General features: G+C 41.5%; 1 protein-coding gene and 1 pseudogene across 1 annotated transcript; both read right to left on the reverse strand.

Annotated features, from left to right (window-relative positions):
• Positions 1–1,739: 1,739 nt before the first annotated feature.
• Positions 1,740–10,960, reverse strand: LOC121579002 (tyrosine 3-monooxygenase). The gene is given in 22 exon segments (XM_045215406.1): positions 1,740–2,227; positions 2,229–2,300; positions 2,303–2,342; positions 5,189–5,322; positions 5,477–5,572; positions 5,798–5,854; positions 5,976–6,045; positions 6,232–6,344; positions 6,347–6,372; positions 6,711–6,856; positions 7,003–7,053; positions 7,221–7,262; positions 7,264–7,286; positions 7,437–7,525; positions 7,662–7,695; positions 7,697–7,768; positions 7,771–7,839; positions 7,983–8,003; positions 8,005–8,075; positions 8,078–8,138; positions 8,140–8,204; positions 10,954–10,960. Coding segments are annotated over 22 exon segments (1,407 nt in total). The 3' UTR covers positions 1,740–2,179.
• Positions 10,961–11,613: 653 nt separating this feature from the next.
• On the reverse strand, positions 11,614–16,925 carry LOC123484747 (annotated as a pseudogene).
• Positions 16,926–19,551: the final 2,626 nt, after the last annotated feature.

The following is a 19,551-nucleotide window of genomic DNA, read 5'->3' on the forward strand; positions in this document are numbered from 1 at the left end:
CAGAGGAGCCTCTTAAAGAAGAAGTTACAGGTCTGTGAGAGCCAGAAATCTTGCTTGTTTGTAGGTGACCAAATACTTATTTTCCACCATAATTTGCAAATAAATTCATAAAATCCTACAATGTGATTTTCAGGATTTTCTTTTCTCATTTTGTCTGTCATAGTTGACGTGTACCTATGATGAAAATTACAGGCCTCTCATCTTTTTAAGTGGGAGAACTTGCACAATTGGTGGCTGACTAAATACTTTTTTCCCCACTGTATGTATTGATATGATATTTTTTTTTTTAGGGGGTAGATCAGCTTAATATTGCAGATTGTAACTTCCATCAATGTAATTGTCTGCATCACTTCCAATCCCACATGTTATATATATATATATATATATATATATATTAATACATACATACACATACAGTGAGGGAAAAAAGTATTTGATCCCCTGCTGATTTTGTACGTTTGCCCACTGACAGACATGATCAGTCTATAATTTTAATGGTAGGTTTCTTTGAACAGTAAGAGACAGAATAACAACAACAAAAATCCATAAAAATGCATGTCAAAAATGTTATAAATTTATTTGCATTTTAATGAGGGAAATAAGTATTTGACCCCTCTGCAAAACATGACTTAGTACTTGGTGGCAAAACCCTTGTTGGCAATCACAGAGGTCAGACGTTTATTTTAGTTGGCCACCAGGTTTGCACACATCTCAGGAGGGATTTTGTCCCACTCCTCTTTGCAGATCTTCTCCAAGTCATTAAGGTTTCGAGGCTGATGTTTGGCAACTCGAACCTTCAGCTCCCTCCACAGATTTTCATGGGATTAAGGTCTGGAGACTGGCTAGGCCACCCAGGACCTTAATGTGCTTCTTCTTGAGCCACTCCTTTGTTGCCTTGGCCTTGTGTTTTGGGTCATTGTCATGCTGGAATACCCATCCACGACCCATTTTCAATGCCCTGGCTGAGGGAAGGAGGTTCTCACCCAAGATTGATTGATTGATTGCTTCTGTGGACAGGTGTCTTTTATAGAGGTAACAAAATGAGATTAGGAGCACTCCCTTTAAAAGTGTGCTCCTAATCTCAGCTCGTTACCTGTATAAAAGACACCTGGGAGCCAGAAATCTTTCTGATTGAGAGGGGGTCAAATACTTATTTCCCTCATTAAAATGCAAATCAATTTATAACATTTTTGATCAGTTATAAATTCCTTTGTCCTAGTTAAAAATAAATTATCATCCAATAGGCTTTGATTACATTTCCAATATCCTCGCCCACGTGGAAATTCAGTAAGAGTAATGTATATGCCAATTATATGATGGTCCGACCGCATTCTGTCCCCCATCAACACTTTTTTAAACTTTTCGTACAACGGAATGACATAAGAAAAGAAGTCAAGACGACTAGCTTGACTGAGTCTCCGCCATGTATCTCACTTGATCAGGATATCTAAGCCTCCATATATCTACTAGTTCTAATGTATCCATGACATTCACGATTTCCTTAAGAGCATGAGGGTGATTGATTGTGGTGTGATTTCCTTTACGGTCCATTGAGCTATTTAAAACAGTATTATAATCTCCCACCATAATAATATTGTCTTGAATTGCTTGCAGGGTTGATCATTTATTATATATATTGTCAAAGAAGTCTGGATCATCATTATTTGGTCTGTAAAGGTTAATGAGCCATATCTGTTTATGGTCCAATAACATATTTAAAATAATCCATCTACCTTGCGTATCTATTTGGACAATTTGCACATTCGGATCGAAATCACTATTAATATCATCACCCCTTTTGAGTTTCTTTGTATATTAATGAATCTTGCACATAAATATATAAATGGTATTTTTCAGATGAATAAATATATTCAGTATTTCATATGCATCCATTTAAAGGTGAAATCTAGTTTAGTCTCTAACAAAATACAATAATAATAATAATAATGCAAGTATTGGCCCAGCAGAATTGAAGAGGTGGATATTCAACTGATTGACTTAAATGGAACTACTGTATTTTGTGCATTTTGAGCATTGATTGTTTGTGCATTTGGCTCCATGGCCACACAGAGTAATTACAGATTGCACCTTTAAAGACCCAAAATCTCTTCCCCTTCCCACCCCTCCAGGGGTATGTATCAGTTTCACTCCCTGAGTCTCTGGCTCAGTGTTGAGGCCCTCAGCCCAGTTTCTCCAGGGCACTGTGTAGTATCTTCAGGTCGTCTCTCCATCTGGCCCAGGGCATGCTGGATCTTACTGGGCTGGTCCAGAACCTCCAGGCTGCAGGTGAATGGGTCGTACCCCGGACAGAGAAGGGCCGTTGGATGGACGAAGAGTACCGCCTGCAGGTAGAACAATAAGGTTTTAATACATTGCGTCCATACTTGCGAATAAGCAACCATTTAATTTTAAACATGTTCTCTGGCACAAAATGCGTATCGGTCAATTAAAATCGTTGATTTACTTGCACACGACAGCTAAATTGTTGCTGGTGCCATCAGATAACATGGAACACATTAGCCCTATGCTAACCTCAACAGGTGGCACTGATTATATCCTGCCACAAATTCTTCATCAGCCTATCAAATATATGAGACTTTATATCCACCAACCAATGGCATTTCTTAAAATAGGTCAACCCTGGCCACTAGAGGGATATTTTAAACCTACAAATTCAAGGTTGACTTTTGTCAGAGAGTAAGCAAGAGACCCAACTCTGTGGAAAATCTGTCTCCCTCCAGCAGGTGCGTTTTTTTTGGTTTGGAGGTCAATGAGTGTCGAATTTGGTCAACAAATAAATGAATGGCTTACTTGCTACGTGAGGTTTATTTGATAGAATAAAATTATGTAATGTTTAAGTTGTTATGAGTGTACTAATATAAGTAGGACACGTGACATCCTGGCAACTTTGAGAAAAAAACACTTTATATTGGAGTTGTCTCGAAAATGGCTATGGATATTCATGACATGAGACTTGTAGCATAGTATTTCTCTCAATTGAATACAGGCGGTTGATGTCAATAACCCTCATCGAATATTCAGATAAGGATTACAATAATGAGATGTATCCACCAATCCAAAGAAAGGATAGGCGGGAGCTAGACAGCCCGCCGTGCCGCTTTGTAGACAACGACTCCCGTTTTTAGGGCGGAGAGACATGTATCTTGTCAGTATATCCATAATCTTTGCTGTTCTGTTGGTCTGTAACAAAATGTTGTGTGCCAATATTGCATTGATGCATCCTTGACTACACTACTAGCTACTACTAACGTTAGACAACATTTTCACGTTTTCGCATTTATAACAAAATCACACATTTTTGTTTATCTGTTTCACACACATCCATGTGCCTTTATGGAAAAATTATATGAGATCCTTACAACATTTTAAGTTTATCGTACATCGTATAAAATAATGAAGAGCCTTATGGATTTGTCAAATAGCATGTAGACTATCATTGTCATCATAGCCTCTAGGTGGCATACACTGCCAAAGCGGTTGACTTGAAATCGATAGTTCACCATGGGTTTGAGTCCCCCTCCTATCAAGCTTTTTTGTTGAGGAAAAACTGTTCACGGCCGGTCCTTGATGCTCAATTCAAAACGCATTTAACCAAGTGGATGATTATAATAATGCATAATAATGCATAGCCTACAAACTGTTGTAGGCCTGCATGTATGTGTAGCCTACATTAGAATCCTAATGATAGCCAAGTGTGATAAACTTCTTTAAAATAACTGTAATACTGCCATCTTTAGGATGATAACGAGATTGCAAACTGCAATCCTACTGTACACTTTGTAATGCTCAAATAACTTATATGTGACAAAGTTGATGATTATAAAAATGCATATAAAACATTGTAGGCCTAAATGTAAGTGTACACGTCCATGTAAATAGCCTATGCAATATGATTACTAGGCCATAGCAGTATGTTTGTCTGCTAGGCTGTTGGCTGTAGGTGTCCCTTTTCAACACACTAATACAGTACATGTATATCTACATTTCAAAGGGGGAGGGAAACTCATGTGAAATTCGAACCCTTGCCACAATCTGCGACAATTACGTGGACTCTGCACACAGAGAGCAATTTGACCAGTCAGTCAAATACACATGATAGTTGCTTTGATGATCAGAACGTGCTGTTAGACTGAGGTATGGTAAGGAAGCTTCCATGAACAAGTGTTGGAACACGTCCAACCACGTTGACAATTTTAATTGGCTGATGCAGAACTTGTGCCAGGATATAATCAGTGCCACCTGGTGAGGTTAGCATAGGGCTAACGTGTGCCATGTTATCGGATGGGACCAGCTACAATTTAGTGTTCTGTCAAGTACAAGTAAATAGACGATTTTAATTGGCTGAAATATGCATTTTGTGCCGGAGAACCTGTTTAAAACTCCCTAATTAGCATAAAAAAAAAATCTGTCAGTTTAGCTAGAGATATCTGTTTTTGCATTAGATGTGTCTCAATGCACTGCATCCGCCCTATGTAACACTTCCGCATTTGCGGTAAAAGGTGACAGAGCTAAAAATCGGCTTAGACAGGGCTTAGACTCTTATGGGTTAAATGTAAGTATGACCCCGACTGTCTCCTCAAGTCATCTCATCTCTCTCATAATGATGGGTTACACACACTTACACACACATAGTGCCTTTTGAATTGTATGTGTTTTACTCTGTCAGGGATGGGCAACTCCAGTCCTCAGGGGCCTGATTGGTGTCACACTTTTGCCCCAGCCCCAGCTAACATACCTGACTCCAATAATCAACTAACCATGATCTTCAGTTTAGAATGCAATTAGTTTATTCAGCTGTTTGTGCTAGGGACGGGGTAAAAGTGTGACACCAATCCGGCCCCAGAGGACGGGAGTTGCCCATCCCTTCTCTATGTCCATCCATTACTCAGCTCATTCAGATGACATTAATATATTACAAAACATATTATGCTAATTATGAGTACAGGTTTGCAACCTCTAACCCCTAACTCCTAAACAGCTGCCTTCAGTCTGATTTACTTCTGTGTCCTCACTCAGATCCCCTGAGGTTCCCACTGTCTCCTCTCCAAAACCAGTGCTGCACTGCATCCAGGAGCGACAAGATCAACTCAAACGGTATACACCACATCTTACACATTTACTGAAGTGCTCACATATAGACATACACCACTTGTAGGCATTGATGTACCTCATCTTAATCTTGGCATCCTCAAAGCTTTCTGAGACAAAGTAGACAGGTTGGAAAGTCTGGTCCTGGTAAGGCTGGATTGCAGTCTCCTCAGGGTTGAATGGCTTGTACTCAGGTTCGTTAGAGAGAGCATACTGAAAGATGGAAATAAGAAAAGTGATTAGTTATCGTTTTAGACTCCTTCAGAAATGTTTAGCGGCATGTTATATGAAACAGAGATAAGAAATTAGAAATTAGTCCCCTCTATCAGTACAAAGCTACAGAGTACCAATGTAAAATCCTACTCACAATGAGTTCTCCATAGGAGGACAGGAGGCCGGCACCGTATGCCTTTACAGTTCCATTCTGCTTACAAAGTCCAAACTCCACCGTGAACCAGTACAGCTGTCGGAGGAATGACAACAAGTGATGAGGAAATGATAAGGCTTCATTTCACGCCTGACAACACATCAGTCAAATTATCAGATTGGTCAGTATTTTATATTTTCCACTAGATGGCAGCAAAGGGCCATTATTTGCAGTCCAACACCCAACAGTGCAGTATCTAATGTTTTAAATTTGATTGGTAAGTGCTTATTTTGAAATGAAAGCTCAAAGGTCAGCTCTTACGGTTGAGAGTCTCTCAATATCCTCGTCTGATGCGCCCAGTGAGGCTAGGCCGATTTCCTGCAAATGACAAACAATTGTGAGTGTTGCGCCATGATATGACATTTAATGTATTATTATAATTGATGTATTATTACTCCCAAACATTATATGAACCATATTATAAGTCTAAATGTTTTACCTGGGAAAACTGGGCAAATTCTTTGTCTGCAAGCATAGGAATATGGCCGAGTAACTCGTGACAACAATCTCTGAGGGAAGGAAGCGCAAAAGCAGTGAATACATGATGCACGTGAATATGTCCATTGATTAGACTCATTATCATGATACACATTAATCATACAGATGTTATTATTTATGATCAGTTAGTAAACTGATTATCATGACGCACATTTATTATTTCAAGTGATCCTACCATGACAATAACACCAATTGACTTACGGCTCGGGGAGTGCATGGGTGCGGAGGCGTGGCGGATGTACTGGGTACACTGGAACAGTCTGAAGGCCAGGCTAGCTAGGAAGTCTCCTGGCGGAGAGTAGCCCCCTGCCACGGACGCAGCTGGAAGCCTGACTTCTCTGGACAAACAAGAACACATAGCAAGGTGCCACTGTCAGACCATACACATATTCACCAGTGGCATACATGCTGATGTTCATACACGGGACTGTTTCTGCAATACGAGAACAACTCCCTAATGTTATTGTTACTGTTGTAACCAATCTACATGAAAGTAACCGAGACACAATCAATCTATAAGGTGGGCGCACAGTCATTGACCAGAATTACTCCAGTCAATGGAAAAGTCATGGGCATGCCGGATTTGCCTCTGTCGGTGTCTGTTTTATTCCTTGAAGCTGGTCATAGTGCTGCCATTGCTCTGTCCTTCAGGCAGAGATAGACTGCTGCGCCTCACCTTTGAGGAAGGCAGAGACCTCCCGGAGCTGGGGGACACTGTCCTCTCCGTAGCCACACTCCTCTCCAGCTGCTGCAGCCCATCCATGAAACTGTCTGCACGCCAGGTCAGGGTAGATGGTCCTCAGGGTCCGGTATACCTCTCTCCTGTTAAATGACAGCAGCAGCAGAGTCATTAGAACACTGTCATTCGAACTCCACAGGTATATTGACTGTAGACTATTATCATTATGAAAGAAGACTAGTGGTCGATGTCCATCTCCAGTATACTATACATGAGCTGTTATTCTCACCATGTGGCCACCTCCTCTGGTGTGTACTCCACTCTGGGTAATGGTTCCCCCCTGTGGAACAGAGATCAATACATCAATGCATCAATCATTCCTTTACTAATGCATTACTACAATGTAATGCCTTTGGTCCAATGATGCAGTGCTGGCATCCAAGAGCGACTGACAACATGGGAATCACTTTTTTGAAAGGGGAAAATTATGGGATCAATTTACTTACTTGTTTGTAATTCGCTGCAAGTTCAGCGATGAAGCACTTTCTTTCTGTATTCTGGATCACTGAATCCCTGAAAAATGAGTAATTTAGTTAGCCATGATTTTTTTTGGTTTTTTATCATTTTTGATAGTTGAGTATTATTTCTAACAATCAAGTGAATTTTACAAATATTGTATCAATGTCATATAAATGGTAGCCTAAGGTAAAAATAAACAATTACTGGATGATCTTGGTCCATATCTGGATCATATTTCGTTATCAACAGGTTGCATTTATCCAGATCTCTGATCTTTCTGGGGAACCAGGGAACTAAAACAAGGAAACAGGAAAAATATGCAGAGCATAATTATTTCACACAATTTTAAATGATTAGGTGTTATTGTATTCTAAACGATAATAAAACCAATAAAAACATTACTATTATTAGACACTTATGATTAATAACCTTTTCCTCTGGGATGGTCGCGTACATCGTCGGCAGACTCTCTTGAGTGAGTTGATGAAGATGTTTGTGTCGGAGCTGTGCACTTCACACCTCATAAAGAACTCAGATCATCACAGCCACTGTTCTTAGACTTCCTCCCTGGTCGGCTCTCAATATGCAGAAGCTTTGCTTCAAACGTCTGAATGCATGGTAAAGACATAAATATCATATTTAAGCAAACACATTTATATTTTATCACATTGATTCGATGCCGTAGACCTGATTTATTGAAGCTCTCCATCTGCAACTCATATATAAGGATGAAACATGCTTTCCGCCTACCTCAAAGACTTTGCCAGTTTTACAAGAACCCTGCATTCTTCTCATGGCTGAGTGCGAAAAGAATGTTCAGTGTCACGGTTCCTTCCTTTTCTCAAACACAAAGTTTTCACCGCACCGCGATGGGCCAGGGGACGATGAACCGCTGGCGCGCTCTTTTCCGGGCATCTTCGATCAGGATTTCGCTTCTGCCGACGAACGGAATGTTTTGCACCACACTCTCCGCTTCATTGAACTTACTGGCGATTTGTCGTAGACTGTTTAAAAAGAATACGCAGAGTCGCAGATTTGGATCCATGGTTATATAGGCCTATTCTCGGATACTGAGACTGAGGAAGCGGCTAAATCTTTGCCATCAGCAGGGAGACAGGTGTATAACCAATGCTACATAATTCTTTATGGAAATGAGTTACGCAAAAATGCACACGTCTGATTTGCTAGGATGCAGGTCATAACATCCAATCTCCTTTTTAATGAATAAAATAGTTTATGGAAAGCACTTATAGGCCTAATATATTGAAAAAAACTGCGTTTTGTAGTCTACAAGGTGCAACAGGTTATTGTGCAAACATTTATTTTCCCCGACTTGAGAGCTTTCCAAGGGGCTGAAACGCATTTTTGACAGACTCTAATACAACATGTGTTCTCACAACCAATTATAGCCTAATAATAAAAATAATCAAAACATAATAATTATTTTGAGATCATTTATTTGAAAGAAACCTTTTCAGGATATAAATACATTTATTTGGATAATAATAATATATTTTCATGAATATTATACAAAACAAATATGATGGTGATAGAAATAGAATGGAAAAAACAGTCAATCATTTGGATTAATCAGAATCAGGAAAATCAAACACATTCTCTAATAACATTCTGGACATACACATTGTATTTCGTTATTGTTATATAGGCTTAGCTTTTATAGCATAATGCAAGGATACATTTTTGTTATTTGCGATTTAACCACTGTAGATAGAATACTCAAGTGCGAATTAGATCATCTTCAAAGCCTGAGCTAATAGTTTTGGAATAGCACTCTTCTAATTTAATCTGTCACAGCTGGTTACGGAAAATTACGTCGGTTAACCTATCAATAATGTAATGGCGGGTGTTGGATTTCTAGAACATGCTGACAAAGGTATGATAAAATAATACTTCTCCTTGTTGGAGTTAACAAAAATCTAACGAAAACCTCACTCACTTATCGAATAATTCATTTAGAGAAAGTTAATACTTGTTTTATGTCGCTTAATATTTACAATGAAAGACTAATTTTCCCGATGTGCCATTTTCATTGGCTAGTAGTATGCCTGTCTATGTGATTCATTGAGAGAGTGCTACTCTAATAATATGACTACTAATATTAAAATGTTCTACTTAAAATGACTAGTGCATGGGTTGCAGTAGGTATTTATGAATAATTTATTTAAAGATGAAGCAGAATGCAGTAAATGTTATAATGAACAAGCACACAGATTATAAGTACAAAGAGTATAATGGAAATCTACAAGATTGATGAGATACATTGAGATTCTATCATTGTGCACATCAGTTTTGAAGGATGTCTCCAAAGTGTTCTCCTTACTCCATCTTCCGCAGGGCATTGCACAAGATCCCAATTTCCCTAAAATAAAAGCAATACAATTAAATTAGGTAGTTCCATCTGTAGAAGATGAATAAACATTAAATACCAGTAAGAGTTGAAATTTATACAGATATTGTCTTTAATTCAATTAAACTATGTTTTAGATTTCTAAAAGGCAAGACAAAAATAAATCCTAGTGTGGTCTTCTGTAGCTCAGTTGGTAGAGCATGGTGCTTGCAATGCCAAGGTTGTGGGTTCGATTCCCTGGACCAGTCTTATGTAAATGTATTCATGCGTGACTGTAAGCCGCTTTGGATAAAAGTAGTATGCTAAATGGCATTTATTACATACAGTGTATATCAATTACAATTGGTAGAAAATCTTGTTTGAATCCATTTCTAATAGTACTTGATGTTGGTATTTGCATAAGGGGCTATTGAGGAGTTTGTTTTATGAGGACACTATAGAAATGTGTCACACACCACTGATGTTGTCAGCCAGGTTTCTCAGCTGCTGGGTGTTATCCAAGACTTCAATACTCTGGGTGTATGCATTGTAGCGCACTGAGAAAGGCCTGGGGATGGTGTCGGCAAATTTCCTGTATAGAGAGTCATAACACAGGACATTCCATTGGAAATGTGAAGATATATATTCTATGATATAAAGATCCAGAGAGTTCCGAAGCGAATACAGTGAATGAATATGTGAAATCCTAAATGGTTAATATTGTACAGATGTTAAATTCTACCTGACTCTCTTTGGCGTCATCAAAGCTCTCGGAGCACAAAGTAAATGGGCTGGTACTCAGTGATTGGGTACTTTCTGGAGGCTGGTCTTCGCAGGGTCAAATGGTTGAGTCTTGGGCTTGTCTGTCAAACAGTACTGTAAAACAATTCTAAAACAGTAAAATGTTAGTCCAGAGTTTGACTCCAACTAATCCCATTTATGGGAGATGTAACACTGTCGTGAATCAATGTACATTGAGCAGAATCCAGGTTACAAGCCCTCATTTGGTGTTTTGAGGTCACAGATCACAAGCAGTGTCCCACCCTCAATGAAATTCTGTGCCCCATGAGCCTCGGCAGCAGTAAACAGGAAGTGCAGTGTGAATCGCGTCTCAGCGTGAGTTGGTCCTGCTGTGATATGACTCAGTTAACTGCACATCCTCTGCTGACACTGTGATGTAACTGGTGACTTAAGATATGAATTCTGTCTCTGCCTCCTACTTCTCCAGTGAACCACTAACCCACTCCTCACTAGTTTCCCCTAGTGATACATTTAGCCTGAGCCCTGGGTGGACCACTAACAAACTGATTGACAGCTGTATTGCATTAGTGGTATCAGGGCAGGTCTGCCGGTTTTGACTATAGCAGAAGTTACTTTTCATAGCAGGTTAGGAGAACTTACACAGCAGTTAGGAGAATTAACGTGGCAGGTTAGGAGAGTTAGGTTAAGGTTAGAAAAAGGGTTAGCTAAAATGCTAAAATTGTCCCAGATGCGACTTGAACACATCTAGCTACAACCATGTCTGCCCTGAGAACAGTCTTGGTTTCCACTAATGCGATGCTGCTGACTGACAGCCCACTGGGCTACCTCATAGGGCTTTGGGTCTACTAGAACTGCAGGAAGGAGGCCTGACACGTGGGCATAAAAACAGGTAATGAAAGACACCCTTGCAAAAATAGCCACATGGCTAAATGAATTGTTCTGTTGTGAAGAATGCCCAACATGTGACCACTGTGGCTGCTTCTAGCATGTATTTCTCATTGTAAGTCACTCTGGAAAGTGTACATGTAAGGTAAATACCTGCAGCTCTCCAAATGATGAGAGAAGGCCAGCTCCATAGGCCTTGATCTCAGAGCCCCAACTTGCAGAGGCCAAACTCCACTGTGAACACAATAGACCTGTGGACAGACAGACAGACACAAGGGCTCATCACATATTCAATATTGTTTTGTCTTCTTCTGGTATCAGGAGTCGGCTGAAGTTGATGTTGTGAGACGTCTGAGATACTTACAGTAGCAAAGCCTCTCAATGTACTCATCGGGGGGGCACCCAGGAAGCCAGACCGATTTCCTGTTCAAAAGAGTGTCAAATAAATCATGTTATTGACTATATCTGCTTCAGGATATTGTGATGTAACACAGTTGAAATCCTTCTACAGGAGCAAAACCAATATTAGAGAAAGACTGGCACATGCAGTACAGTTACATGGCATTCTCCTCAATCAAGAACATTATGACTAGCATGACTGTGTTTGAAGCTGATCTTTACAATGGTGCCTTTTTTCACGCCAACAATGGATAGTTCTCTTAAGTTATGATACCAGCAGTGGTTAAAGAACGTTCATGTCCTCTTGTGTTCTTTACCTGTGAGAATTGGGCAAAGGTGGGGTCAGCAAACAGAGGAACATGCCCCAGGAGTTCATGGCAGATATCCCTGTGGAGAGATTTAGGTCAATGACTATAGAACATAATCAACTATGTACAACTGGTCCCAAGGTAGGATGTGACACCTGTATAAAGGCACGGATACACCGGCAGCATTTGCCGGCCGAGAGTACTTAACAGGGTGCCGATTCTACATGTGGAAACGGGCGAAAATGACGGAAATCAGATGGTCCCTAAAACACACCTTGCCAAACGAATGTTGAACAAACGTCAGACGAATTTCAGACTGTCATTCAGCGCGGTGTGTTTTCTCCTTAAAATTATATGAGGGTGACACTCACGGCTCAGGTGTGTACATGGGCTTGGATTGGTGACGGATGTACTGTGTAGAGTGGAAGACTCGGAAGGCCAGACCAGCCAGGAAATCCCGAGAGGAGAGCAGGCCAGCCACTGGGCGCAACCGAAACCTGTGCATGCTAAAACAGAGAGGAGGAGGGTATCATGTCATGTGTGTGGGACGCTTAAAGAAGCATAGGAAATGGGGCACTTAGGCACGATCTGTTGTCGTACACTGCAGGTAGCGTGAGATGTCCTCCAGCTGGGGGATGTTGTCCTGCCTGTAGCCGCAGTACTGCTCCAGCAGGGGGAACACACGGTTGTGCTCACGGCAGGCGTGCGTGGGGTATAGAGTCTTCAGCTCATTGAACACTGTGTTCCATGTGGCCTTCTCCTCCGCTGTGTACTCCACCTTGGGAATGACCTGGCCACTGAGACAGAGACACTGTTGTTAACACACACTTGTGTATAATATGTTCTTATATACAGTACCAGTCAAAAGTTTGGACACACCTACTCATTCCAGTGTTTTTCTTTATTTTTAATATTTTCTACAATGACATAACACATGGTATAACACATATGGAAATATGTAGTAACCAAAAAAGTGTTAAACAAATCAAAATATATTTGAGATTCTTCAAATATACCATTTGCCTTGATGACAGCTTTGCCCACACTTAGCATTCTCTCAACCAGCTTCATGAGGTAGTCACCTGGAATGCATTTCAATTAACAGGTGTGCCTTGTTAAGTTGTGGAATTTCTTTCCTTCTTAATGCGTTTGAGCCAATCGGTTGTGTTGTGACAAGGTAGGGATGGTATACAGAAGATAGCCCTATTTGGTAAAAGACCAAGTCCATATTATGGCAAGAACAGCTCAAATAAGCAAATAGAAATGACAGTCCATCATTACTTTAAGACATGAAGGTCAGTCAATCCAGAACATTTCAAGAACTTTGGAAAGTTTTGTCAAGTACAGTCGCAAACACCATCAAGCGCTATGATGAAACTGGCTCTCATGAGGACCGCCACAGGAAAGGAAGACCCAGAGTTACCTCTGCTGCAGAGGATAAGTTCATTAGAGTTACCAGCCTCAGAAATTGCAGCCCAAATAAATGCTTCACAGAGTTCAAGTAACAGACACATCTCAACATCAACTGTTCAGAGGAGACTGCATGAATCAGGCCTTCATGGTCGAATTGCTGCAAAGAAACTACTACTAAAGGACACCAATAAGAAGAAGAGACTTGCTTGGGCCAAGAAACAAGAGCAATGGACATTAGACCGGTGGCAATCTGTCCTTTGGTCTGATGAGACTACATTTCAGTCTTTTGGTTCCAACCGCCGTGTCTTTGTGAGAGCTGAGTAGGTGAACGGATGATCTCTGCATGTGTGGTTCCCACCGTGAAGCATGGAGGAGGAGGAGGTGTGATGGTGTGGGTGTGCTTCGCTGGTGACACTGTCTGTGATTTATTTAGAATTCAAAGAATACTTAACCAGCATGGCTACCACAGCATTCTGCAGCAATACACCATACCATCTGGTTTGCGCTTAGTGAGACTATCATTAGTTTTTCAACAGGACAATGACCCAAAACACACCTCCAGGCTGTGTAAGAGCTATTTGACCAAGGAGAGTGATGGAGTGCTGCATCAGATGACCTGGGCTCCACAATCATCCGACCTCAACCCAATTGAGATGGTTTGGGATGAGTTGGACCGCAGAGTGAAGGAAAAGCAGCCAACAAGTGCTCAGCATATGCTCAGCATATATGGGAACTCCTTCAATACTGTTGGAAAAGCATTCCTCATGAAGCTGGTTGAGAGAATGCCAAGAGTGTTCAAAGCTGTCATCAAGGCAAAGGGTGGCTACTTTGAAGAATCTAAAATCTAAAATATATTTAGATTGGTTTAACACTTTTTTGGTTACTACATGATTCCATATGTGTTATTTCATAGTTTTGATGTCTTAACTATTATTCTACAGTGTAGAAAATAGTAAAAATTAAGAAAAACCCTTGAATTAGTTGGTGTCCAAACATTTGACTGGTCCTGTATATACACAGACACACACAGTCCCTATTTGGTGAGGGAGGACTAGGAGGATGGATGGGTGGGGGAGATCAGTGAGTGGATTCACTTCATTATTCTACCAAGGTCCCACTGCTATGTAAATGTGAGCTTCCTGTGAGGGTGTTTTCATTGGGGCTGGCGCCTTTGTAGTTCCTGGGAATAATGAAGTCTCAATTATGCGAACAAAGCCAGAGGCTTCAAATCCCACCACTGCCCCTCTGTAATTTGTCCCTTTTGTTTGTGGTATTTTCAATAAAAGGCAAAGCGGGGACTGAAATTAGGCTGGAGGAGAGAGCCATAGATCACTTCTAGTAGGTTCTAGAAGCTTTCTTCACCTCTGCTGTTGTGTAAAAGAGAGGGACCCAAGAGAAACAAGTGTTCTAGTCCAGATGGATAGTTACTGTCTGTAGTTGTAGGCGATGTCAGCAAACTCCTTCCTCCTGGTTCTGTACACTGGGTCTGTGAAGCCCTGGAGTGAATGACCAAAGTAATCAATGTTAGATCTTATTTATGATCACTGCCTGGCCCTGTATATAGTGGGGAAATCCTCAGCTAGGACTACTTGGACCCTTTGACAGCATTATACTCTCCCACTCTCCTGAGAGCCCTGGCTGGACACACATATTCAAATGAGGCCTTTGTAGAATGTATGCTGCTCATGAGGAATACATTTCACTTTAAAGGTGGTGGCAAAAGGGAGCAATTATCTATAATTATAGGGGCTCAATTAAAGCAATGACATTAATTTGGGGCCCTAGAGAGTTTCCATTAGAATAGATAGCAGAGTGGGGACTGTCATCACGATTTGAGTCTTTCATAAAACACATGTGTGGGTGCACATGCATACACACAGGTACATACGTATGCACACACATAAATCAAATTGTATTCGTCACATGCTTCGTATAACAACAGCTGTGGACTAACAGTGAAATGTTTACTTACGGGCCCTTCCCAACAATGCAGACACACATACAACACAAAGCAGACACCTTAGTACACAGGGTGACACCCCCACAAAGTGTGTAGGTTGTAAACAGACAGTAATGAATGGTTGATCCTTACAGGGTGATCAGAATCCAGCTCAGATCCGTAGCTCAGAATCTGGTTGGCAAAGCGGTCCAAGTCCTGGATGTCATTGGGGAACCATGGAACTGTAGGGGAGGGGGGAGGGGGGATCTCATTACCCAGTTCAGATGAATGTGACAAATACTGTAGATATACAGTATATACATGGCCAAAACAGACCAGTAGAGGGCAGAGTAAAACCAGTCGAAACAGTGGTGCATAACGTCTTGAGATGTAGAAAACTACAATTTAGTAATATTTACAATTGTCTGTACATCTGCCTTGTGTTCAGTGTCCAATTCCAAAATGTAAATTGATTGAAACAAGTGTAGCCCAAATGAGTATTGATGGGGATGGTTTTGTCGGGGTTTTGCCTGCAGGGTGCTTTTGGGCTAGAACACTACTCAGTAACTATGTTGACAGTGAACAGAGCACCAGAGGAGGTCACCCATTGGCTCATTGATGACAGTTAGAAGTACTGGACGTCGACCATTAATCTAAATCGATGCTGTGTGGTCCAGCCTGAGGCTAGGGGAACAATGGGACCCCACCAGGCTCCTCTCAAAACAGCCTGTCTCCATCTCAGACCATAAATATCTCTAATATCCTCCAATGACACATTAACCTGTCGCCCTGTCCAGTAGCTAGGCAGAGGGGGCTGAGGACAAGGGCGGCTGGCTTGGTGATGGCCCTGTCTATCTCTGCCTGTCTGTCTGTCCGGGATGAGCGATGACCCTGTTAGGGTTTCCCTCCTTTGGGTCTGTGATAGAGACAGTCTGTTCTGTGACAGTGGGCTCCTCTGTTTGCAGCCAGGCCAGTTGGTGCCCAGTAACTAAACTAAAATGTCATTGTGGAAACAACTAATAAAGGAGGCTGGATGTGAGGACAGGCCATCCGTCTCCGTGGCGACGCTCATCGCCTCATTAGACAGTCTGGCTGGTGGCCTCCTAAAGCGCCACCCAGAGCTCAGATCATGTGACACACACACTGTTTTTCTACTTCCTCCTTCTCCCTCCTAGACACAAATATATCATCATATAATTATTGTTAAGTATACTTAAAATATTAATCAGTCATGGTTTGTAATATGTTCTTATATGCATATCTAGATTGATTATCCATTGATCATATTTTTCTATATACACACACTCATACATACACACCAGGATTAGGGTGAATTCCATTTAAACTCTAGTCAATTCAGAAAGTAATTCTGAATTCCAATTCCACATTTTCCTAATTAAAAAGTGTTGACGAGAATTGGAATTGGAATTAACTCCCAAAACACACACCTGGCCCTGTTTGTTGGCGAGAGGACGTGGCACGATTGGTGCGAGGGCGATGATGGGGCCAAGGCCTTGGAGAAGTGGTGTCACGCTGATGAAGAACTCAAACTCCGGTTGTTCAGTCGCGACGGCGCGAGACTTATGTGCATCAGGTTGATGCCCTCTCCTGCTGGAGTCAGAGACAGAGGAGAGGGCCATGTAGCTGGTAAATCCAGGTGTGTGACACCGGAGTGGTTCAATCCTGCTATTAGATCTTTGTACTTCAGCTTTGGTGTGTGTTTTTGTATCTTCTTTACTGTAAAAGTATTATTTTATTATAATTGACAATGAAAGTTAGGTTATATTTTTTTTTAAACTATTTAAAAACCGGATTCAACTCATGATAATCCAGCCTGGAAATATGTATGTGGACTTAGCATACGCAGAGGGCGCCAACTGAGTCAAACAGTGGTATTTGACAGACTTTGTGGAGTAACCATGCCCTTAGGACAGAACAGTACAGCACTAAAACAATCACCCAGCTAATTAACTGTGGGATGATGTTATAGAACCGACTAGAGCCAGGACGTGGGCTGTGGTAGCATTGAAAGGGTGTAAACATTTACATTATATTTTTGTATTTAGGAGACGCTTATCCAGAGCGACTTACAGGAGCACATTAGGGTTAAGTGCCTTGCTCAGGGACATCGACAGATTTTTTCACCTAGTCGGCTGGGGATTAGAACCAGCGACCTTGGGTTACTGGCACAATGCTCTTAACCACTAAGCTACCTGCCGCCCCAGCAACAACAACATGATGCATTTTTTTCAATGCTATCACATCTTTGAAATCATTCTGTCAACTTTTTTGCATTTTCTAAAATAGCCACTTAACACCAGAGAATACTTTCCAGATTTTGTTAATTTTGGATGGGATTGATGCGTGCATATAATATTATGCTTTCAAATAATAATCTGAATATCAATTGTACATTTTGGCATCGGGAAACGCAAATCTAATGTTAATTATAAATGTGGTTTTGGTTTTGTAATGTGGGGAGGGAGAGGGAGTAGAACAATCTCTTACTGCCATAGGCCCAGTAGAGAGGTGGGGCCGGAAGCACACAGTCCATTCCCCCTCGACGCTTCCCCCCACCTCTCCTCACCGTCCCTCTCTCCATCTGGATCCCATTCTCCAGACTGGGGCCTCTATGGAGACAATGGACTGCTGCTGTTTTAAGCATCCAACAGCACTTAGTTACAAAAAACGCTCCACACCCCCCCCCCCATGGCTCTGCATACTCCTCCATCTAATGATGTGCCATTAGATCTTTGTGGTGTCAGAGAGTTTGTTTGCCCTGTTTGTTAGTTCTGTCTGTTTAGTTTAGACAGATAGTTTAGTGTAAACTTTGTTGTTGACAGGAGATGGTATGCATTGGTATTCTAACATTAATCTTACAGGGAGCCTGGACAGGCTTATCTTGGGCCAAATTTACCCCAGGTCGTTGTGTGTTAGAAGGTGTACCTTCACCCCAGTCTGAGGTCCTGAACGCTCTGGAGCAGGTTTTCATCAAGGATCTCGCTATACTTTGCTCCGTTCATCTTTGCCTCGATCCTGACTAGTCTCCCAGTCCCTGCCGCTGAAAAACATCCCCACAGCATGATGCTTCCACCACCATGCTTCACCGTAGGGATGGTGCAAGGTTTCCTCCAGACGTGACGCTTGGCATTCAGGCCAAAGAGTTCAATCTTGGTTTCATCAGACCAGAGAATCTTGTTTCTCATATTCTGACAGTCTTTATGTGCCTTTTGGCAAACTCCAAGCGGGCTTTCATGTGCCTTTTATTGAGGAGTGGCTTCCGTCTGGCCACTTTAACATAAAGGCCTGATTGGTGGAGTGCTGCAGAGATGGTTGTCCTTCTGAAAGGTTCTCCCATCTCCACAGAGGAACTCTAGAGCTCTGTCAGAGTGTCCATCGGGTTCTTGGTCACCTCCCTGACCAAGGCCCTTCTCCCCCGATTGCTCAGTTTTGCCGGGCAGCCTGCTCTAGGAAGAGTCTTGGTGGTTCCAAACGTCTTCCATTTAAGAATGATTGAGTCCACTGTGTTCTTGGGGACCTACAATACTGCAGAAATTTTTTGGTACCCTTCCCCAGATCTGTGCCTCGACACAATCCTGTCTCGGAGCGCTACGGACAATTTCTTCGACCTCATGGCTTGGTTTTTGCTCTGACATGCACTGTCAACTGTGGGACCTTATATAGACAGGTGTGTGCCTTTCCAAATCATGTCCAATCAATTGAATTTACCACAGGTGGTCTCCAATCAAGTTGTAGAAACATCTCAAGGATGATCAATGGAAACAGGATGCACTTGAGCTCAATATCGAGTCTCATAGCAAAGGGTCTGAATACTTATGTAAATAAGGTATTTCTGTTTTTTTTAAACCTGTATTTCTAAAAACCTGTTTTCACTTTGTCATTATAGTGTATTGTGTGTAGATTGCTGAGGACATGTATTTAATCCATTTTAGAATAAGGCTGTAATGTAACAAAATGTGGAAAAAGTCAAGGGGTCCGAATACATTCAGAAGGCACTTTAGATCTATCTGTTCAATATCACTAACCCTTCCATTTCTTGACCAATTGTCTGGGACAGGGATGTTGTTTCGATGTGCCAATTTGTAGGCAAGTTATTTTGAGGCTACTAAGCCCATGAAACTGGTCTGAAAAATTATTGATATGTTTAGCAAGCTATGCCTCCATGTCATCAGATAAGACCTTGTGTGCCTCTGCTACTCTGTCATTGCCTCTCTTTCGCACAGTTTTTGCCAATGTATCTCTTCA

Source organism: Coregonus clupeaformis, unplaced genomic scaffold, assembly GCF_020615455.1.
Source record: "Coregonus clupeaformis isolate EN_2021a unplaced genomic scaffold, ASM2061545v1 scaf0435, whole genome shotgun sequence".
Lineage (NCBI taxonomy): Eukaryota > Metazoa > Chordata > Actinopteri > Salmoniformes > Salmonidae > Coregonus > Coregonus clupeaformis.